General features: G+C 46.6%; 1 protein-coding gene across 1 annotated transcript in view; it reads right to left on the bottom strand.

Moving 5' to 3' along the window:
- Positions 1-11,884: 11,884 nt before the first annotated feature.
- The window catches only part of MYH9 (myosin heavy chain 9), a 69,818-nt gene continuing 58,835 nt past the window's right edge, over positions 11,885-22,867 (bottom strand). Inside the window, exons 28-41 of the mRNA XM_033057797.1 lie at positions 22,430-22,636; positions 21,379-21,483; positions 20,015-20,167; positions 19,407-19,655; positions 18,702-18,914; positions 17,842-18,054; positions 17,331-17,492; positions 16,529-16,657; positions 16,097-16,185; positions 15,769-15,892; positions 14,502-14,710; positions 14,002-14,110; positions 13,601-13,773; positions 11,885-13,432 (exon numbers count right to left, since the gene is read on the bottom strand). Of these exons, the coding sequence (XP_032913688.1) occupies positions 13,312-13,432; positions 13,601-13,773; positions 14,002-14,110; positions 14,502-14,710; positions 15,769-15,892; positions 16,097-16,185; positions 16,529-16,657; positions 17,331-17,492; positions 17,842-18,054; positions 18,702-18,914; positions 19,407-19,655; positions 20,015-20,167; positions 21,379-21,483; positions 22,430-22,636 (2,256 nt within the window). The 3' untranslated portion in view covers positions 11,885-13,311. The remainder of the gene's footprint in view (positions 13,433-13,600; positions 13,774-14,001; positions 14,111-14,501; positions 14,711-15,768; positions 15,893-16,096; positions 16,186-16,528; positions 16,658-17,330; positions 17,493-17,841; positions 18,055-18,701; positions 18,915-19,406; positions 19,656-20,014; positions 20,168-21,378; positions 21,484-22,429; positions 22,637-22,867) is intronic.

Below are 22,867 nucleotides of genomic sequence, written 5' to 3'. Positions count from 1 at the left end.
AGAGTGTATCTTTCCTGAACAGATTCATATAATTTTAGAATAAAATTGTGGTGTTCTTCCCCAAGAAGGTTGCCTTCTGAAGGGATTCCTTGGAGAAACACGTGCTGGTGCTCCCACTGGGCTGGAGGTGGCATCAGGATGCCGGGTATGAAACATTTCTGGAAGTACAAAGGGCTGGGTCCCAGAAGGTGCTTGAATTGGAGGAGAGGCAGTCACTCATGGAGGTTAAAGCACAGGCATGAAGAGAGGCACACACTCAGTTATTAGCCTTTGGCTCAAAGGCGTAGAAATCATTCAGAGACACTTCAAAGCAAATGTCTCCTCTTCACCATCACAATGGAGAACTGTTTCTTGCAGCTTCCATCAGCTACACACCAAGTCTCACCCTGCTGACCAGCTCCCTATTGCCCTTTCAGCCTCCAGCAGCTTTGTTCCTCTCCTTCATGGAGGATTTTGTCTCTCTGCTAAGTGGGTCATGTGGGGTCTGGTGCCTTGCCCAACCCTGTTCATTCCTGTTTCTGTTCAGTCAGACAAATCTGAAGCCAAATGCTCTTCCTCCTCACAGCAGTACTCCCACAGGTGCTGAAGTGCCGCCAAGGTAAAGTTTCAGCCTGGACTTTGGTCCTGATTTCGCAGGAAGTGGTGATGGAGCTTTCGGTAGTAATTGGTGTGGGTAAATGTTTCTTCTTCCTTATCTCAGGCCAGTAATTTGCTACAAAATTTTACCAACAGAAGCTGCCTTTTCTTGTAACCAATTAGCACACAGCTAAAAATACATAACCTAAGTCAACAAAATCCAAAGACCTTGTCACCTGGCCCAAACCGTGTGCCAGGAGGATGCCAGTGCCCAAGCCTGGCAGGATGCCAATATCAATATGTCACTGTGACGCAAAGGTGGTGGCAGCTGTCGGTCACAGGGCCAGCACCCACAATGCAACCACTCTTTTCCCGGTGCCGCCTCTTGCAATGAGGACACCTGGCTTCAGTAAATGCCTCCAAGCACCTCGGCTCTCCAGCAAGGCAGCAGTGTCAGCAGCTGGGAATCCACAGAACAAAACTTTCCTGATTCATTTTCCTGTTTCCTGAAAACATCACTGCAGCACATTTATCGTTGCTGTTTGCATGGTCCATGGTTCTGTGGGGCATCAGGCTGTACAGCAGGTGTGGCATTTCAGGTGTCCCGATGCTGCTAAAGCAGGATGGCACCTGCAGCACAGATGCAGTTACCTGCATGGATGCAATTAGCATAAAAATGCCATCTGCCTGCACCGCTTATGCCTGGGGGAATGGGGAATAAAGTAGGTCCTTCAGCACTTTTGACATGAAAGGGCATCCCTCTATAGCCCAAAAGCATATAATAACAGAAAGGTGTGTGAAGAGTACATCTGTGAGACGAAAGGTCTCTTGTTTTCCTCTTGAGATGGCAGGGCTGACTGGATAAATAAGACTGAGGTAATGAGCAAGATAAACAGTGTGAGCCACAGAGGTACCATGGGGTATCTCCCTTCATGGGGACTAAGACCAGAAGAAAAAAACCTCATTGGCTCTCCCCTACCTGCTGGATGCTGGAGATCCAGTACTTGGGAAATACCTGGCACTTAACTCCCCTCGGCTGCCTGTCATGAGTGAACCAGAGGTTGCTGGAGGATGGATTCCACATCAATGGGCCAGCAGTGGCCTGGATGCACTTCTCCAGCCGTGTCTCTGAAGCACCTCAGGGCTGTGCCACCCTCTCCTCTCTCAGACAGGAGTCTGTAGCAGCCTGACATTACTATTCAGCTTACACGGGCACACAGACAAAGTGCCAATCATTATTGGTAACTGCACATTTCCAAATAGGCCGGAGGCCGCACGGCTTGAGAAGAGCAAATGCCCTGCTGGAGGCAACATTAATTCCTGGTGTAACACACAGATAGAGCAAAGGACAAAGCAAAACATTCTTTTTGGTGGCTGGGCACGTCATGGAACAGAACGGGGGTTATCACATAACTCCTGTTCATTTTCAATGGAGCACCCTGTTTATTAGGACCCTTTAGGTACAACTCAATTTACTATGTGGCTGATTTCTGGAGTTGAGGCTGATTCTTCCTCTCTAACCGGTTTAATGAAAAGCTTCTGAAAGTGCATTCTTACACACAAAATGCCAAACTAAGCTGGTCCTTAACAGGACTCACCATGCAAGAGGGGCCATCTCCCAGTACAGAGAATAGCTTGCAGATATTTTCTGCAGCGATCTCGGTATCATCTTTCACTTCTGTGACCGATTCAGGGATAAAGAAAGGGTGTGTGGTTGAAGCTGGCCCACACCCTGATGTTTCCCAGCTGTTCAAGCCTTCCCTTGAGACATCCGCCATCTGTGCAAATTACAACAGCATGAATTACGCCTCGGGATCCAAGCCACAGAAGTGTTTCCAGGATTGCTCCAGCTTTTCGCTATTCCAAACATTTTGCAGGTCCCTCCTCTGCTGCTACTAAAGTTTTAGCTCTTTGTATCTGCCACGCTTACAGTTTTCCAGTTCCACTCCTTATATTTTCCTTGGTCTCAGCTTCCAACTGAAATTTCCACGTGTCCCATCCCACACTTACTCAACTTTCCAGACCACAGCACATCCATTATAGATGACTCCACCTGCTGGCTATCCAGCAGTGCAGCATTCGCATCACAGGGACTGTGAGACACAACTTACATAAACATGACTCCAAAATCGTGCCCTGAGACTGTACATTTGCAGTAAAAGATGATCGATTTCCCATCGTGCAGAAAAGTGCTCTGTAAATTTGTGATAACATTGTACCAATAAGGACTTGCAATCTGATTTTACCCTTTCACAATGCTATTTGCTGCTGATACCACACAGATTTCAAGTAAGATTTGAAAACATACTTTTTTCCTTTTTATTTTTTTTTCTTCAGTGTGATTTCATCTCTCTAAAAATAGTTACTGCCTCTTTGGCTTCAGATCTAAATTAGAAAACAGGGGTAAAGCACAGTAAATACTCTGTATATGAGCCAAGAGGATATTTTCAAAGTAAGACAACCTCCAGTTTGAAAAGAAAATCCCCCATGTATGCTACTTGTGCATAAATACCAAGATTTCAGATCAACTCCCGATGTGTGTGGGTACACAGAGCCAGCTGGGTCAAGAGAACTGACTCTGCGAGAGCGCAGAGAAATCCTTCGCTTGTGATTCAGCGTGACATTCAGGCACTTGCTTAACTTTAAGCATGAGAAATATCATTGCAATCAATGAGGTTATTGATGTGCTTGTGGACAAGGCGAGAACTCTGGTGCCTGTGCCTTGTGCACGGGGCTGGGGCAGCTCTGCAAGTTGCAGGCAGGGAAGCTGCCTACATCTGTCTGGAAACACATCCGTCTGCTGATTGCTAGTGCTCTCCTATCTCCAAGAAGATGAAATTATTTCAAATGCAATTTGTACCCCCCCTCTTCCCCCCCCTCAAAAAAAAGGATAAGCCTCTCGCCCGGAATCATCCAAAATCCAGACAACACATAATCCACTACAGGAAATATAAACGCCTAATGCAATTTTATAGGCAGCTGGAGGGTGCCAAGTTTGCTAGCCCACACAATAGGTTGCAGATTTCTCTGTGGAAAACAAAAAGAAAATTTAAAAAAAAAAAAAAAAAAAAAGAGAAAAGAAAAAAAGGGCAGGGAGAGGACTGGGCTATAGCTCCCCTCAGTGATCCTCAAACCTTGGGAACTTCAGCTGTGGCTGCTGGCAAGAAGGGGCCGCTAATCCTGCAGTCTGTAGCAACCAGAAACACAGCCATATTTAGTCATGTTTTCCAGCCCCTTCTCCTATTCCTGCCTGCTGAACAGCCATTTGACCAGGGCTAGAGATCCAAATCAAAACAAAATGTTATCAGCCTATGCAAAATTCAGAAAGGGATAGCCACAGCCCTTCGAAGCTGATGATAAAACTGTGGTGGAAATCCCTGCCTGAGTGACACTGGAGCTGGCTGGGGATACCAGCCCTGTGCTATACAGTCTGGCTCACCCAGAAATCGGCTGTGTGACTCAGGATTACCATCTCATGCTGGCCACTCCCTCCAGAGACTTGCCTCTGACTTTATTATTACCACTATTCTTCATACAACTTGCATTCAGATGGAGTTTGGGTGACATGGGTTAAATACGGAATGGGGAAATCACCATAGTCTCCCAAGTAAGTGCTATAAATTCCAGCAATTTACTACAAAGGGGAAAAGCTGGAAGCAGTCTGAGTGCATTCTTCAGCAGTGAGAATGCACAGGTAGGGCACCCAAATAAGTGTAATTGTGGTACAAGGCTAAAACCATGTCATTCTAGAGAAGTCACTGCAGGTTTATCTCCTGGACCTGCTTATACTGATTTTAAATATCTTTTTCTCCCTGTCCCCGCTGCCACTCTCTCACCAGCATTCCTGAGTCTGCTCCAGCAGGCCAGCGCCTCGGAGCTGCTTCGCCGCCCGGCATCCCCCAGCCCTCTGCTTTTGTAATTTGTCTTTTCCTCCCCTTTACTGCAGCAGGAACTTTCCCTTGGGAGTCATTAGTAGGGGAAGGGAGACGAAGAGAAATGAGAGCCAGAGGTTCAGATTGTGAGCAGGAACAAACTCACCCCTCCACTGCCAAAATCTCATTGAAGGGTCCCAGAAATCCCAGTAGTGTGAGCCTACAAGCCAAGGGCTCGCTGCCCTGTGTCTGCTCAGCCCTCCTCTTCCCCACAACCCACTGAGGTCTCTGCAGTGTACTCCAAATCCCTCTGCAGCATCCCCAAAATCCTTGCTGGGGCTGTCCATGGCTGTCCCATGTCACTGAGCCCAGAAATCTGCTAGCACAGACATCACACCAGCTAATCCTGTCCCTAAATTGCTTGAGCTCTAAAACCACTGTTAAAGCAGTTTCCAGCTCCTCCAGGCTGTGGGGCAGCTGCTTTGGAATTAGTTTATAGCAAAGCTCTCCCTTTCATATAAAGCTATTACCAAGCTGTTGCTTTGTTCCAAAGAGATCACCTCACACTATCAGCTCTGTGCTGTGACCGAATGCCAGCTTAGGTGTCATGGCACCAAACCACTCAGAAACAGCCAAAAAAATAAACTTCCCTCAAATGCTTTAGCACTCATAGGATATCTGAGAGGTGTGGGATCCCCAACCCCCAGAAACAAGCCCCTGCTGCAGTGTGCAGCCAGTAATCACATTTCATCCTGGCACAGACAAATTCCTTTTGCACTTCCTCCCTGCCGCCGAGCGCAGCACGCTCGCCCCAGAGAGCGAATTATAATCAAGCACAGCGGGGCTCATAATCAACACAGGTAAGTACACATCGGGTCTCGCTGTGCTTTGGAAATAAATAAGGCAGCCCCTTTCACCTGCTGCATCGTTGATAATTCATCTCTTTCCTCCAGCTTTCAACCCACGAGAAATTTCTTCAGCTGAAACCATTCTTCATTAGTTCTCTCAGGTACTTAATTTTTAAATGCATCCCAGTCCATCAGTCACAGCTGGTATTCTCCATCCATGCTTTCCACGTCATCCTCTAAGGCAGTAATTTAGCAGTAGCATCCTACCAGATCTACCAAATCCTCAGGTTCCCAAATTTCAAGTTTTACTTTTTTTTTTTTTTAAGAGGACAGAAGTTTAAATTGCAGAGCAGGAATTGCCACGAGCCCTTACTTTATGTGAAATGTTGTGCTGTGACTGATTCTGGCAACAAAGGATTTGCTGGGTAGTTCAGAAAAGAGAGGAGAAAAAGAGAAAAAAAAAGAAAAATATGTAAGACAGAAAATATTTTATCTATTCACCACTCAAGAAAACTGGAAAACAGTAGCATCAAAACCATGTGGGAGCAATCCCTGTCCTGGCACAGTAACTGCCCAGAGTTAGCAAGAAGGGCTGTGCCAGTTACAACAGAAAAAAAAAAAAAGGCAGAATCCAAAAGCTAAGCGGGTAAAGGGAACAAATTATGTGAGAGCAAAATTTTGCTGCCTGTGCAGCCCATCTCTGCTGCTTGGTTCGCTCTCACCCAGCAACTCAAACAGGACAGGTCAGCCCTGCACACACCAGATGTGAGCCCACTTTCAGCAGTGAGGAGCACACTGGGCTGGGAGAACTGGGACCAGGTGCCTGTGATCCTCCCCAGCAAAGGTACCTGGGCAGTGCAATCGATTTAACCCCAGCCTAAACAGGAGCCTAAGAGCCTCTTTTTAAGCAGCAGTCGTGGGGTTATGGGGTTACCTCCCTGCATAGAGGCAGGGTCCCTGTTGGGCAGGCAGGAATGTTGCTGGGCTCAGCTGGAGGATTCTCAGGGAATCTCTGATCTGTGCTGGAGGAAACTGTGAAACTGAGTGCAGAGGGGACCTGTGGGTTTTTCTGGCTGGTCCAGGAGGGGATAAAAGTCCAACTAGCCCACTACAATTCACAGGGAACGCTCTCTGCCTCAGTGAGATGTCCCAGCAAGTGGCACTGTGACCAAGAGGTGCACCATGGGCTCTCCCCGCTCTCAGCACAGCCAAGGCTGTGCCACAGCCAGGAGCAGAGTGCTGGCATTTCCAGACGCAGCTCTTCCCGCCACGGCGCCTGCTGGGAGGTGTTTGCTTATTCCACCCCGGTGGCCAGGAAAAGGCTTTGTTTGACAGGGGAAAACAGAGCCAGCTGCCCACAGCAGTGCTGCTGCCCCCACACACCTTGGGAGCCTCCCACCTTCACTGCCTGAGCACCTCCCAACTTCATGGCAGCTTCAAACACAGATTAACTTTCCTGGGAAATGACAGAATCCATCTCATGCTTTCTGTTTGGAGTGAATATCCCATGACAGTTTATTTTAATCATCTTGCTGCTTTTAATAGCTCGTGGCAGTGTCATGAGGCAGCCTCTCCTGCTGGGCAAGCCATAGGTACTGTGGCCCCATGGAGAGCAGGCATCTTCTAGCACAGCTCATAGAGGAACCAGGGGAATGCTGATGGAAGATTTTGGGGAACTGATCTGCCAGATCCTGGACAGTAGAGCTGGGAACTGCTGCTCCACCCAGGGGATGGGGACCTTGAAATCTTGATTTGAAGAGAAGCTGTTTTGAAATGATCCTGCATGATAATCCTGGACACAGCTCTGCCCCTGCCATGCCCCGTGTCTATGGAATGGGTGCCCATTTCCTCTCTCCATCACGTATCTCTTTGCTCCCAGCTTATGGGAGAGGAGCCACAGAGAAGCTGCTATCTGGTCTCCGTGATTTTCTCCCTTTTCTCTCTCTGCCCAAAGCAAACATGTCAGGTCCCTTCACGGGCTGTGTTGCAGGCTTGGCTCATCCCCAGTGTCCCTCTGAAGCTATGCTGTGTTTAGGGCTATGCTATACCCAGTGAGAGGACCAGTCCTTCAGGGCATATCCTGACACATCCTGGGCCATTGGAATGCCAGTCCCATCCTTGTCCTGACACTTCCACTGGTGGCAGTGGAGCTGCCTGCCCTGCACCAGTCAGCCTCCCAGATGCAGACGATGGGCCCCAGCCCCACTGGCTTTTCTGTTCAAGCAGTTCTGGTTTTCTCACTTGCCCAGGGAAGCAGTGCCAGCAAACGACCTCTGATATAGGCGGGACTTTACTCCCGGTGTAATTTCCTCCTACGCTGCAGAGATACTCTGTGTTATCCTCTAGTACAGCAGGGCTGCCAGGCATGCTGGCCATCCCTGCTCTGAACCAAATTCCTTGGCTGCAGCACAGAGTTGAGAGGAGAGGTGTTGGGATGCAGATAAATCGCCTCCAGCCTCACAGCAGGGGCCTGAATAAACACAGCACAAACCTGGCCCCTTTGCTCCTGTGGGGTCCTGCTGCAGTTTAACTACAGATCCATGCTGGAGCATAAGCTGTGCCCTTGAAGTCGCCTCCCAGAAACTTTGCAGGTGAGAGGGAAATGGTGAGCTGAGCTTCAAGCAAAAGCTGATAAAGAGCTTTATCTGTGCCTTACCCACAAGGACACATCAGGGCAAGACAGCTGGGTGCCTCGTGCTTCCGAAAATGATGAGCTGGTGAGCTGTGAGCTGCACAAGCACATCGACAGCCCACAGGATCAAAAGCCTGCACAGCAAATTACCTCATTAAAACCTGTTTTGGCTGTGCCCATAACCTCAGCTTCAAAGTCTGCTGCAGTTGCTAGCGACAACACGAATACTTAGGCAAACAGAGAGCCTCACCTGAGGCTGGAGCCAGTGTCTCCTCCAGAACTGAGCTCTTTTCACCTGCACCAGCTTTGGGAGGCAGAAATGGGGTCTGAAAGAGCCAGCTCTGATCCAGGATGGATTTGGCAGCACGGACACGGTGCATGCAGCTCCCCTGGGGAAGTGCTGAGAAGGAAACGAAACAAGCTTTCAACTCATGCCCGCTGGCCATGGGGCAGGCTGGGCAGGCTGCATCCATCCAGCAGCACGCAGGGAGTTCTGTCAGCGTCCCCTCACATCCCAGGGACAGCTCAGGACTGAGTAAAGCATTCTGGAAGGGAAGAGACTGGGCTAGGAGAAAGGATGCTTCCCTTGCTGCTGTACCAGGAGTGCCTCAGAGCCAGGAGTTTGGGGGAGGAAAAGTGAGAGGTGGGTTCAGCTCCTGTGCAATGCTGTTGCTTTATAAGGCAATACAGGGAGATGTTTCCCTGGATACAGTGGGAATGAAAAGCAGGAAGTTCCTCGGATCACAGCTCCAAGGGGTTCTTGTATTTTTTCCTTTCTCATTTTCTTTCCTCCGCTGTCATTGCTTCACCCACAAAGCTGGTGGAGGCTGCCCCACACCCCTTGGCTGTACAGTGCAGCATCCCTGCACTTCTAGGCAAATCTCTCCACTGGCATCACCACCATCTGCCACCACACCTTCATGTCTAGTGAGACCTTTTTCATGCCACAGAGCCCTCCTTCAAGCTCAGTCTTAAATGAGGTCAGGGATTTGAACAATGGTTCTTCTCCTGAAAAGGAGCCCAAGGAAGTGATCTATTTGTCCCAAGTGATACACCCTGCCACAATACCCACTTCCATGAGATTCTGCATAAATTCCATCAGAAGTCAATTAGGGCTGTAGTGAATGAAGCCATTCACAGTGTAATTCCAGCTTAATTAGCAGCAAGCAACCACATTATGAGTAACATGGCATTGTGAGGCCAACCACTCCATCATCATCAGTCCTCCACTTCCTCCCTCTCTCTTCCTTAGGGCTGGAGAGCTGAGCAATAGTGAAACCTCCAAGGCAGGCTCTCACAGGGCACGTGTCCCACGGGGCTCTGCTGTCTGCACGCACCCTCAGCTGCTGCAGGTGAGTGGAGAAGGTGGCCTCACCTCAATGCTCCTCCTGCACAACCAAGCCCAGTCCAAAGAGTGGCTTTTACCTAACTGGCGTTTCACCATCCTTCTCTGTACATTTTACCCAAATTCAAATTAAAAGTCTCAGAGAGAGAGGCTGCCCCAGCACCTCTCCTCTTGTGCCAGACCATCATTGCTCAAGACATTTCGTATTTTGCTTTTCCTCTTGCTTGCATGGCTGCTCAGCTCTTAGTCCTGCTCAGCCACACAGCCTGTGCTTGAAGTGCTAGCAAGGATGCAAGTCACAAATTTAGGACAGAAAAGGTTTCAGTTTAGTTTTGCTGCTATCCTTTTCCTTCTGCTTTTGCTTCCACTGCTAGAGCATCAGGGAAAAGACAAAATCAAATCCAAACAGCAGTTATCCACTAGTACCAGCACTCTTCCCTGAAACTGGGAATATTGTTTCCAGCATCTCCAGAACAGGCTGAGCTGCCTGAGCTCTAGCTGGGCTGCAGCAGCCTGCATTTTGTTTTCAGATCACTCAAACCACTGCTCTGAGACCTCCCCCACACCCCAGCCTGGGAAAGCTGCAATTTCCACCCTAGCTCCTCCACTCCAGTGCCCGTCGCTGAGGAATCCCACTCTACAGCCATTGAATCTGCACCCTCATTCTACATTTACATTAAGTGGTACTTGAATCAATTTGTGGAAGGAATGGAAGAAAGCTAAATCCTAAGTTTTGCAGGTCAGTGCTGCTGTGCCAGGAACCCAGCTGGAACTGGCTCTAATGGCCACTGTCCTCGCTCTGCCCTGGGGGGAGAAGCTACAGCAGGAACAAGCAGAGCACTCAGCTGCTCCCCAGGAAAGAAGGTTCTTTGCTGCAGCAGGTCTGGTGATTTACCTCCATTTCCCAGAGGCTAAGCTGGTTGCTCTGCCCCTCAGTTCTGCTGTGGTCCCGGCCTGTGAGGGCCACACTGTAACCTGCAATAATTTCACCTTACTTAAACTGGTTTATTACATGCAATGATCTGGTTGCCAATCCTTTGTCCCAGAAGAATGGCCCAGTGCAGGGACAGGAGTGTTTGTGATCAATCCATCATCTCTTACAGCTCCCCAAAATCTGTCTATGCCCTTCCCTCTTATTCAGACCCCTTTCACCACCTGCTGGGATCAGCCCTGAAGCAGGATGGTGCAGACAACAAACAGAGCTCCAGCTACAATTTCCAGAAACTATTTTTTTTGTAGATCACATAGAAAAGGTCCCAGCTCAATCTCTTTTCCCCACTTATTACCATTGTAACTGTTCACCTACTCAGACCGTCCCCAAAATCCCAGGAAAACCATCGTGAAGCATTTACCAGCTCGGGAGAGCCACAGATGAGCAACTAACCTGAAGCCACGAGCATCTCCTAGCTTGAGGTTGCAATCTGCAAAGCAGAAAATGGTAAATAGGAGATTTAATTTTGTCCCTTCCATGGGGATGCACAAAAAAAGTGGAAAGCTGAAGAAAAATACTGTGCCAGTTAAAAAAAAAACAAAAAACCAAAAAGACACAAGCCTTTCCATCTTGCACCAGCACAAGCCTAAGGACACAAAAAGCAGCCTGAGCTTAAAAGAGTCATCACAGCACACAGGTTCTGCTCTGGATCACTGCAGTGCCTGGCCAGTGGTGCCATTTCAAGTTGGTCCTATGATGGGAAAGCAATTTCTATGCAATTTAAAGGACACATTGGTGTCAGAGATACTCTGCAAGTTTCTGCAAAACACTTTGGAAAGATTGAAGCAGCTGAGCCAGTAACCTTCCAGATAACACTAAGTCCCATCCTGTTTTTAACAGCCTATATGCAAGACATCAGCACAGCAGTGGCTGTATTCCACACATCATGGACCCACATTCAGCCCTTCATGCCTTAAATCCCTACCCAGACTTTCAAAAATTGCAGCCAAAGTAATACAACTCCCAAAGCAGCTCCTTCTCAACTGACCCTTTATAATGGGACTGCACCCACTCATGCAGCAGCACATGGTTAACTGTGCCTGCTCCTTCTACACTCCCCCTTGGCTTTTTTAACTTCTACTTACACTGAAGTTTCTTAATGAGAAGACATTTCCCCTCCCAACATCTGGTTAGGCAGAAACACCGCCCTTTGGGGGCAGCAGCCACGTGTGCTCCCCAGGGAAGGAGTTTCCTGTAAGCTGCACCCTCCTCCCCGCCCCTTGTTTGCCAGACTGGCCCTGGCAGCAGCCCCTGCTGGCAGCACAGGCCCTCATGGAGGGGGGGCCAGCACCTCCTTCCCCATGGCTGCCCAAGGCCGGGCCCAGCCCCGCCCGCAGCTCCCAGCTCAGACTGTCTCAGCAAGGTCTAAATCTGCCAGCACAGGATGGGAGGGACGAGCTCTGAGTTAGGAGCTGCTGGTGCTGCACTCCAGCTTCTCCTGCCCTGGCTGTAGGACCACAACCAACTTGTGGCACTTCAAGGGGCCAGAAAGAACAGAATATGGGCACAAGTTCCTTACTCAATTTCTGGCAAAAATGTAATAAAAAGAAGAGTTTCCATGGTGGCACAGGGTCTTCACAGAAGGGAGGGAAGGAGGGAAGGGCAACAAACGCACAGGACTGCAGCACATGGATAATCTTTATTGGTAACATCAGTGGAGCACCAGTAACCATTACTGACTGTAGTGGTGACACACAGCTGAGGCACATGCTAAGGCACTTTTATTATATAAAAAAATTTAGTTAAATTCTTCTGTGACAGCAACTGGGACAGGAAGTTCCTGCAATAGGGCACTTCAAGCATACAGTATGGTGCTTCATATTTAAATCTTACTTTGCTCATAAGTAGGTCTAAATGCAGCATATACAATATGGTTAAGAATACAGGTAAATCCAGCAACCAGTGTACGGTGTAGAAAAGTAAAGACTATCTATATATAACCATGGTCCCAAGAGAAAGGCAGTGATAAAGACCTTTATTTTTTTTTTCTTAATTACTTATTACAAGAAATACAAAGGCCTTACATATATCTGTGCAGATTAAAGGGATTTTAATATACTCTTAGTCAATGGTGCACAATAACTAATCCCAACCCCTGGTTACAGAGCAGGTGCAAGAGGCTTGGACATGTCAATAAGAGGAATTTCCCTCCCCTTAACCCCACCCTCTGCCCACTACCCTATTAAATTCCTCTAGATTCTGTCTATTACCATTAAATATATTTGGTCCCCCAGAGATTCTCGGACAAGCACAAGGACATTGCTCTGCTCCCCCAGCCTGTCATTAACTACTTAGATGAAACCGCTCAGAGGCAGAGATGCAAACAGGACATCATTGCACTTCAGAGATCTGTCCAGACAGGAAAAAAGAAGGGAGGAAAAAAAAAAAAAAAGACAAGGGAAAGGGAAAATTAAAAAAAAAAAAAAAAAAAAAGACAACTTTGGCAAGTCCCCCAGGTAAGTGGTCCCAAGAGGAGTTTTCCCCTTTCAGCCCCCCCTGGAAACACATGAAACAAGAAAGGGCAAATTGTCATGGCCAAAGCACACCGTTTTTCCTGAAACTGCTCCCAAACCACATGGGTGGGCAGATTAAAAGAGGCAGAAGTCTGAGGTCACTGAACATGATTGCCTAAAGCAAACAAAGAGGGAGGGGAAAGAATACAGGAAGAAGCTTCCCTGCAGCTAGAATTGAAGACAAAAGAAGATTTACAGCAAAAATAATCTTTCCCTAACCCCACTCCCTCCAAACTGTGTAAGGATTTACCAGCAGACATGGCATAGACAGTTCTATAGGCCTTTGCAGTGGCCAAACTGCTGGTCAAATTTCAGAGCCCTGACTCTTTGGCATTAAATACAAAGAGGATTAGGAAACTGGAAAGAGGAGAAAACTAGGAACACAGATGCCCAATGGCCCCAGATACACAGACCTGGGCTTGCTCTGCAGATCCCCAGCCAATTTAGGAGGAGAGGGTTTGCTGAAAGTCCAATGGAAGAGAGGAGGGTAGATGGGTCACTCCCTCACGTGTAACCTGGGTCAAATGGGGGGACTTATTCAGTAGCTTTGGCATCACCAGCATCTGGCTTGCCATCCACTTCCTCGTCGGACACCGACTCTCCTGTTCCCTTCCTGACCAACCGGCGTGTCATGACGAACGGCAGGTCCCCACGCCTAGAGAAGGACACATGGCACATCAGCAATGGAGTTCCACAGAGCTCACAGGCAGGGCAGGCTCTGGGAGGAGGCGAGGGAGCACCTGGCCCCACTGTGCTGTGGGCAGCCGCACAAGGCTCATGCTGCACTGGCTGCCAAGGCGTGGCACTAAAGGCTCCTCCTTACCTGAGCTTGCTCTTCAGGGAGCTGACTTCTCTATTCATGGCATCCGCTGTTTCGGTGGCGTCCTCCAGCTCCCGCTGGAGCTTCCTACGGGATGCATTGGCACGCTGGGCCTCCTCTTCTGCTTCCTCCAGCTGGCGCTTCAGCTGCTTCAAGCGCATGTTTGCCTTGTCCGCCTGAGCGTGTATGGGGCAAAAAATAGTAAGAACTCAGTGCTTCCCCAGAGCTGCAGCACAGTAGTTAGAGTAGCAAAAAGCAGATTTAAAAGAATCACATTTTCACCTGTCTCATCTTGCTATTTATTACAGTGACAGAGAAATCCACAGGATGGTGAATGGCTTGGTCATAGAAGGGAAAGCCTGCCCCCCACAAGACTCTCAGACACTGAAGGTCACTGTACCCACCTGATCTTTGAATTGCTCAGCATTACGCCTCTCATCATCCACCTGCAGCAGGATGTCCTTCAGCTTCTTCTCGGCACGGCGCACCTGTTTGCTGGCAGCCTGGCGCTCCCTGAACACAAACACAGGGGGCTCAGACAACAGCTTACCTCCCACTGTACCCAACAAGACCACCTGACCAAGCAAGTCAGAAGTGAGGAAGATAGCTTAATTTAAGAAGAAAAGGGAAGCAGCAATCTTCCCCAGAAATGACCAAAAGGCTGATGTCACATGGACAAGAGCTACAGAGGGGCAACAAGTGTACCACAGCTACAGTTTTAGGAGTGGTCAAATTCATAAGAAGCTGCAGGTGTCTACTGTGAAAAACAAAGAAGGTGTGCCTAGATCTTACTTCTCTACTACCCTGTATACCTAGGATGAAGCTCTCAGACAAATCAATTAAGAGTTTCAAATCCCAGAAGGGGTGTAAGCCTGTAAAGCAGACAGTTTCTCCTAGTACATACTTTGTCTCCATGTCCAACTGCTCTTCCAGCTGTGCTATCTTTGCTTCCAAGGCTGTGATGGAAGCCTTGTACTTGGACTTGACGGCGCTCTCCATCTCCTGCAGTTTGAGCTTGAGCTCCTTGTTCTGGCGCTCCATCTGCTGGCGAGCGTTCTCATTCTTCTGCGCGTTGCTGCGCTCCGCATTCAGGTCGGCGTTCATCTGATCGATCTGCATGGAGAGATAAGGACTCCTCAGCACAGCCAGTGCTCCTGCCTGAAAGGCTCATTTATTTCTCAGACTCAAAAAGAACAAGGACCCTGAGGGTGAGCTGAATACTTGGAATAACTCCGATGCAGAGGGAGCTGTCTGTAGGCAGGACACTTCTCCAAGTATCTTAATTTACCCAGATTTTCAAAGTAATTCCTTGAATAACAGGTTTATCAACCTCCTCTTAGGGCTAACTGAACTTGCCAATCACATTCACTGCGCTCTGGGGCTAAGGCCATGGTCTGACACTTAACACAGTTATTTTCAGTCTCTGAATTACAAAAATTCTGAGACAAGTGCTTTACTAATTTATTATTTGCGGGTCTGTCTACTTCTACTAAGAAGCAGCATGCTTTCAGAGGTAAAAGGGGGAGAACTTGTCTACCTCCAAGCCAGGGTTCTGGCAGATAGTCAACCAAATAGAGAACTACACTCTCATCCATCAGAATGAATGAGCCATTTGGAAAACCATCAGCCCAGCTCCTTGGCTTTGGAGTGATAAGAAAACAACATGCTTGACTTTCAAAGTTGGGCAGACAAAATATGGCACACAACAGGCAGATCAAGATAAGGGTTTCTATAGCAGCCTAACAAATGTCATATGTTCAGTCCATTTGAAACATCATAGAACTGGCAGAAAAGTAATTTTCCGAACACATTGTGGCACTCTGCAGCATATCAAGTTGGAGCATGACGATACAGATCATCTTTCTCAATATCCCTTAATACAGGAAAAAGGGACTGGGAGAGGATTGGTTTGGTTTAAAATAAACTTGGGAGATTGTTCCAGCTACCCAATGATTTTAAATGGCCAAAGCCAGTGAGTTAACATCAATTTTGGCTGCTATTTTCTGTACTGTGGTATTCAGCTGTTTCATCTTGTTCACACCTATGACTTTCCGAGGGCCTGCACTGTGCACAAGGCAGCTGCTGGCATTACTCAGAGCACAGTTTGACAATTCACAGACACAGATGCACAAGACACAGAGCACACAGGCCGCTGCAGCCTGAACAGGTACCTGAAGATTTGCCTTCTTGAGCCGGTCATTGATTATCTCTGTGTTGCCCTGCTCTTCTTCTAACTCCTCCTCCAGCTGAGCTATCCTTGCCTCCAGGCGCCTCTTCTCCTCCATGGCCAGTGCTCTACAGGACACAGAGTCACAAAAGCATTAAAGCAGCACTGATGGCATCAATGCCCTGGGGAAAACTCACCACTTGTACACAAAATTAGCTCAGTCTTTAGAGACCAGAGGGGATACAGAGTGTGCTACAGTCTACATAAAAATAAAGGGCTGAGAAGTCTTCTCACAGCAGCTCCTCCTTCCTCAAGTGAGGAACATTACTCACCCTTTACCACTGTTGTTGGCAATCTCATCAGCCAGCTCATCCCTCTCTTGCTGGGCCTGGCGCTTGGCACGCTCAGCAGCTGCAAGTTCCTGGAATGAAAACGAGACAGACAGTGATCCAATAGGAAGTTACCAATTAATGTAGTACAGGAAAAAGGAGTTACTGGTAATGGCTGGTATGGTCTCTAGCATAATGCAAAGCTAATTATATGACATGGCCAGTTCCTGTCCACCCCACCGCCTCCTTTGCTCTGCACACTCCTATCACAGCTGTCAGGAAACGGCCAAATTCTGCTCTTTGAATTGGACCTCATATTTGAGCAGAGCAAAAAGTACAAAAGAAAGAAAATAAACACTCCAGCTTAGACTGCTGCATATAGTTCTTGGCCAAAGAAAACAAACCAACCCTTGACTTTCATGCATATTCCATTACCTCCTGCAATTGGATCATCTCTGCCTCCATGCTTTTCAGCTTCTTCTCATTTTCTTTGGCCTGTGCCAAGATCTCTTCTCTGGAAGTACGTGTGTCCTCCAGTTCCCGCATGTAATCCTTCATTTGTGCCTGAAAACAGAATAGAAAGGGATGAATTTCAGAGCATTCATATTAAGAGATGTGGTTTCTTTGTCTTATGGAAAACACGGATGGAAAACAGAGACAGGGATTCATTACTCTTCAGCAACCACAAGGGTTGCTGTAAAAACAAAAGGAATCATTCTTTTTGCATTTCAGAAGTAACATGTAAAAATATCAATGGAAGCAAAAATGACAGCTTATTTGTAGAAAAAAATTTTGCCAGCAAATGAAGAGGGGAAGGGAAGGTACAAGAAGCTTTTAGTGAAGCAATGGAATGAACAGTCTAGGGAGGATTTCGTTTTTCCTAAGAACAGGTCAGACAACTTCTTGCAGGAATTAAAAAAGCACAACAGAGCCATCTTGGGGTAGGATTAGGCCTAAATGTCCTCTAGCTTTGCAGCTCTGTAATCCTTTCCAAATACACAGACCTTGAAGCAAGCACTAGAGTGGACTTTGCCTACAGCTTGTCTCCCAGGGAGTTAACAGGCAGACTGGGATTAGAAGGATGCTTGAAATGCCATAAAATCTTTTACAGTGAACTGCTGCAAGATTCTGCTGCTCTTGTGACACTGATGCATTGTTCTGGTGAGGCAAAATCTTGCATCCTATTTCCTCGGGTGAAATCTCTGCCCTGACAGCTGAAATAGCTGCAATGTTTCACCTGCAGTTTGCGCAGCTGCTTGATGGCCTCTTCACGATTCTTGTTAGCAGTGTCTATGTGGCTTTCCAAATCCTTCAGGTCCATCTCAAGCTTCTTCCTGGCAGCCACAGCCATGGAGCGCTGTTTGCGTTCATCCTCCAGCTCCGCCTCCATCTCCCGAACCTGTGTGGGGCAGCAGAGGCATCAGTGTTTCAGCTCCTTTGTTTCCCAGCACCCACTTTTCACACTCCCCTTTCAAAGGCTGCATAAGTGCAAGCATGTGACTTGTCTTCATTCTCCCTGGCAGGGGGATGGGGCTGACATTCCTCACTAATAAAGCCCCAAGGGTTCCTGTGATAGACAGAGACTATTGGAACAATCACACACACAAGGAAGTCTCACAGCTTTGCAATATTGCCTGGAGTATTAACATTAACAACAATCTTTGGATTGGCACTGTCTGTCTGACCATCACTGGACACAAGTGCCTTTGTGTATAGAATGCATTGAGGAGTTACAGAGCAGTTCTCACTTGTCTGATCAGCTGTTTCTTCTTCTCTTCATTCTGTTCATCACGCCCCTGGAGGTCCCGGTCAAACTGTGCCTTCATAGCCTGTTGGTTCACTTCTAGCCGCAGTTTGGCGTCCTCTGTGGCCTGCAGCTCATCCTCCAGCTCTTCCAGCTGTGTCTTCATCTCCTCCACCTGTTGCTCCAGGGCTCGCTTAGCTTTCTCCAGCTCATGGACCTACAACAGAGTACCACACGTGAGGTTTCCAAACAGAGTGCAGACAATTTAATATATCCTAACACAAAAAAAAGACTAAAAACAGCCACTCCATCAGAAAGGACACAAGAACACTGCATCTGTCCCTATATTAAGGCAGATGCACATTGCCAGTTCTGAACCTCAGTTACTGTTAGTTCTGGTTGTGTGTGCACGTGGTGGTGGGGAGAAAGAGAAAAGCAAGTGTCAGTCCAGTCCTGACTTAGTGAAGACTTAACAGAGCAGGACATCTCTGGTTCTGACAGAATTCAAGAAAATACTTCTTAGTGTCTGAATTAATTATTTTCCTTTATTAACATAACTTTTTTTAATATATATTGGAGATAATGTCTTCCACTGCCTGGTTAATTGCTGTATTTTACATATCAGGTTCACACCATACCTTCATCTCCATCACAAAGACATCAGGTAATTTTCAGCTTCGCTACTGCCCCATTTGGTTACTACTTAGGATGTAATACAAACATAACATTTGCAAACTCACAATGTATCCAGCTCTCTCTACAACGTTCCTCTATGTTACCACTGGCATCAGTTTTTTGCAGGACAAAAGTAACAGTATCCACTGCGTGATATTTCCTGCCCGGACACTTCAACTGAATACTTACACTTTTCCCAACATCATCCTTTGAGCTCATGAGATCTTCCATCTCTGCACGGAACTGCTTATTGACCCGTTCCAGCTCAGCCCTCTGCTCTATGGCTTCTTCCAGGGCTCTGGCCAGGGACAGGGCCTTGGTCTCCTTCTCCCGGGCCTCTGCCTCAGCACGGTCCCGTTCCTCTGCATACTTGGCAGAGATGGTCTTCTCCTCTGCCAACAGCTACAAGAGCACAGCATCAGTATTCTGAGAAATTCTCATCATTTGCTAAACAAGGCACACATGCATCTTTTCATCAGGGCCATCTTAATAGTGTTCTTCCATGGATAGAAGGAATCAAGAATATGGAGCTTCAGAGAATGAAGCACACTATCCCATCCCTAACAGCTGTGCTGACCCCAAGTAAACAAACTCCTGACTTCCTAGGCTTCCAACCTATTATTTTCAACCTTCTCTGAGATGACTGGCAAACAACACTTCAAACTCAATCTTGTTTTTGATATAAATGTTATCCCTTTGGGAAAAGGAAATTACTTAACTTCCTATTCATAGAACAAAATTAATTTACTTCTATTAAAGCTTTTTTCTCCACTCTATGTGCTCTGCCTTAGTTCAGAGATAAATACGCATTCTCCAAGCAGTATTGCTTTGTTATTCTTAAAGCAGACCTATCAATAAGATGTACCTACTGAATGCTTATGACTGAAGTCATACCTGATCAAACTTCTTCTGCTTCTTCTCTAGGTTGGAGACGATCTGCCGCTGATGGTCCAAGTCCACAGCAACATCATCCAGCTCTTGCTGCAGGCGGGTCTTTGTTTTCTCCAGCTTGTCATATGCAGCTATCTTCTCTTCATATCGCTGGCTCAAGGCCTCCAAGTCCTTCTGCAGCTTCTTCCTGGCTTCCTCTGATGACTCAAGGCAGCCTAGACCATCATCCATCTTCTTCTTGGCATCTATTGCCTAAAGGACCAGGATTGCACATGAAGCCACAGAAAATGTAATGTGCAGTTTACCAGCACCAGAAGTTTACGACTTTCAAGTAAGAGAGTCTGGTTATTTCTGAAGGTACTACTCCCCACTCAGATAATACTGTATGACTGGATTCCCAAAGGAATTCCTGGACATACCTACAAGCAGTTCATATGATTATCATCAGAGATCTCATTTCTTCTCTCACCCAAATCAGCAAAATCACCCTTGCCCAGGAAAGGTTGTGTTACTGGAAGTCAATTCTGCACTTAAATCTTACTTCTCTCAAGACAGACCTATGTTCATACCTTCTCTCAAAGGCACTGGTTTAGAAGATGTAGACTCTGTACCTGTTGCTGAAGAACAGAGATCTGTTTTTCCAGGTTTCTTTTGGCCTCCTCTTCTTCTTCCAGTTGCTCCTTGAGACCATTCTTCTCATCCTCCATTTGCTTCAGCTTAGTGCTGAGGCTCAGTTTGAGGCGAGTCTCCTCCTGCAGGAGCTCCTATAAAGCAAACAACCCAGTGGAATTTAGCACCACTTGTTGGATTTAAAGGCTCACCCACTCTCTCCAGGAGTGCTTCTGAAGTTGAGTTTAAGCATGCAACTAATTTCACAGATAAGACAACTGAAGACAGAATTTAAATAATTGCCTTTCAGTAAGTCAGCATAGAAACAATATTCAGAAGGGTCCTATTCTCTCCTACACTTTAATCATTAAAGTACACTCCTTGCTAGACAAGCCTTTCTCACACAAGCTTTTCCACAGTCCTTTTTCAAGTCCTCAAAGTAGCACAGAAAGTATTCAGACCTTTCCCAACAATAATAGGACTGTACTCTGATAAGTATCTCTCTCATACTCTGGTACCAAAGGAACACACAACAGGCCCAACTTCTCTAAAAACAATTCTGGTCTGAGAAGAACTGTACAGCACTGGTCATTTACCAATTTAGGGCACAACAGCATTGACTCACTTATGCTGCAGTGCTTGAGCTGAAGGATCTGTGAAGATTAACCAATCTTCAAACTAATGCAAAATTTTTGCATTGTGCCCTCTCTTTGAGTCTGTTTTTTAAAGAGTACTAAGTAGACAGAACATCAATGACTGTTCAAGGCTACTTATTAGTGATGCACCCTTCCTTTCCCTTCCAACCTTCTTAGCACTCCATGCTTGACCTTGAGTCACATTCTGCTAACTGTAAATGCTTGTTTTTCCCAAAGTGTAAGACTAAGGATGATTTATTTCCTGAAAAAATACAAAATTATTTGAATCTATCACTTCCCCAGTATCCACTGGGAAACAAAACTTTCTATTTAATATGAAAAATTTATTGGAAATCACACACATGTGCATACATAGAGAAACCCTGTCAAATACTTGACTATGAAGATCTCAAGAACTTCAAACAAGCATTCCAGTCAACTGAAGCACTAAAGTGCTCTCAAGTGGAAAGGTGATAGAGCAGGACTTCTAAGCCCAAGACAGGGAAAGTCACATATGTTCCACAGGCTGAGAAAGCAGAAGGAAGATAACCAGCTTGTTTCTGTAGAAATGCTCTCAATATCATGCGGTAGAAACCCTTTAGGGAAAAAAAGAAAGTCCAGACCCAATCCTTCGAATAGGTGTATAATCAGTACTTAACGGCATCCAGAGTGATTTCTCCCTTTACCAATTTGTAACAGACACACAGTTGCCTTGGTTTCCAAGCTCTCACCTGTGTATCCTGAAGCTGTGATTCCAGAGCAGAGAAATCCTTTGCTAATTTGATTGATTTACTGTCAGACTGGTTCAGAAGACCTGTGACATTGTCCAACTCGACCTGAAGGAGAGATCAGAGTATCAGTTACTGAATGCACCAGCAAAAACAAAGACAGGAAGAGGTGAGCAGCTATGAGACCTAAAACTGAAATCAGAGGCACCTCTCAACAGGAGGGCATGTGTATAATCTTTCAAGGAATGAACACATTTCCACAGTCCCAGGAATTAAATATGAGAAGCTGGAGAGAGATTTTTATTTCAGATCATCTGTATTGCAACAGCCTTCTGATTTTGGTTGGTTTGTGTTTTTTAAGACCTATATGAGATTTTAGACTGGTAAGCAATCGTAAAATCTTTTATTAAATTAACTTTTTTCTATTTTATACTATCTGCTTCAGGATTATACCTAGACTCTCAAAATTACATTTTCACACTTCAACGTGTAAAATGCTGGCAATGCTCAACTTTTAAAGATGGCATTCTCCTTTATGGAGGGTCAAGACAATGTACCATGTCACTCTAAGGGATTTGCTGCTCCTTTGAAGAAAGGAGGAGAAACCCATAAATTCCCACATCATCCTTCTTGAGCCATCAGCCACGTGACAAAACTTGCAGACACAGTCTCCCACACAAGTTACACAGCCACATGTCTGTGTGTGCCACTCCAGGTGCTCCAGCAGCTGAGTGCTCACAGAGCTGTGCAAACCACTGCCTGCCTTCAGGGGACACAGGCACTCTGACTCCTTGAGCCTTACAAAACTCAAACAGCAACTGGTTATTTCACCTTCTCAGGATTGCTGGAAATGAGTGTCAAATATCCTGATCTGGAAATGAGCTGAGGAGTTTGCATAGTCCTTGGGAAGCAAATGATGGATTTGCTGTTTGTAGGAACATTACCCTCAGGATGAACAAAATTTTTGAAATAGCCATGGGGAGACACCACCCTGCAACCTTTCCTCTTGAGCCCTGGGCTGAAGTTAAAAAAAAAAACAACCAATGCCACTCACCTGCAGTTTGTTAACCCTCTCAGCCAGTTCAGTCTTCACTCTTTCACCTTCTGTAAATTTCACCTGCAGTTCCTGGAGCTGAGCATCCACTTTTTTCCGCTTGTGCTCAGCATCACCTTTGCCCTGCAGAAGAGCCTTCACCTCATTGGACAGTTCAACCTTCTCACTTTCCAGAGCTTGTTTTGCTTTTTCAAGATTTGCTTTCACCTGAAAAGGGAAAGAAAAGGCAACAAAACCCCTCAGACTTTAGATACAGCAGGATCCAGTGAGTACATGTTTTTCCAACAAGCAAGCTAATTCTGTATGTTTAGCAGTTAAGTTGCAAACTGCTTCCTTAGAAAAAAAACAAGATGAACAACCTGCCACTGACTATCAGGAGACAACCTAACACTCACAGAAGATATTAACGGAGAAAAAAGTCTTGCACCATCAGATTTC

This window comes from Catharus ustulatus, chromosome 4, assembly GCF_009819885.2.
Source record: "Catharus ustulatus isolate bCatUst1 chromosome 4, bCatUst1.pri.v2, whole genome shotgun sequence".
NCBI lineage: Eukaryota > Metazoa > Chordata > Aves > Passeriformes > Turdidae > Catharus > Catharus ustulatus.
This window is presented reverse-complemented; position numbering and strand designations above follow the sequence as displayed.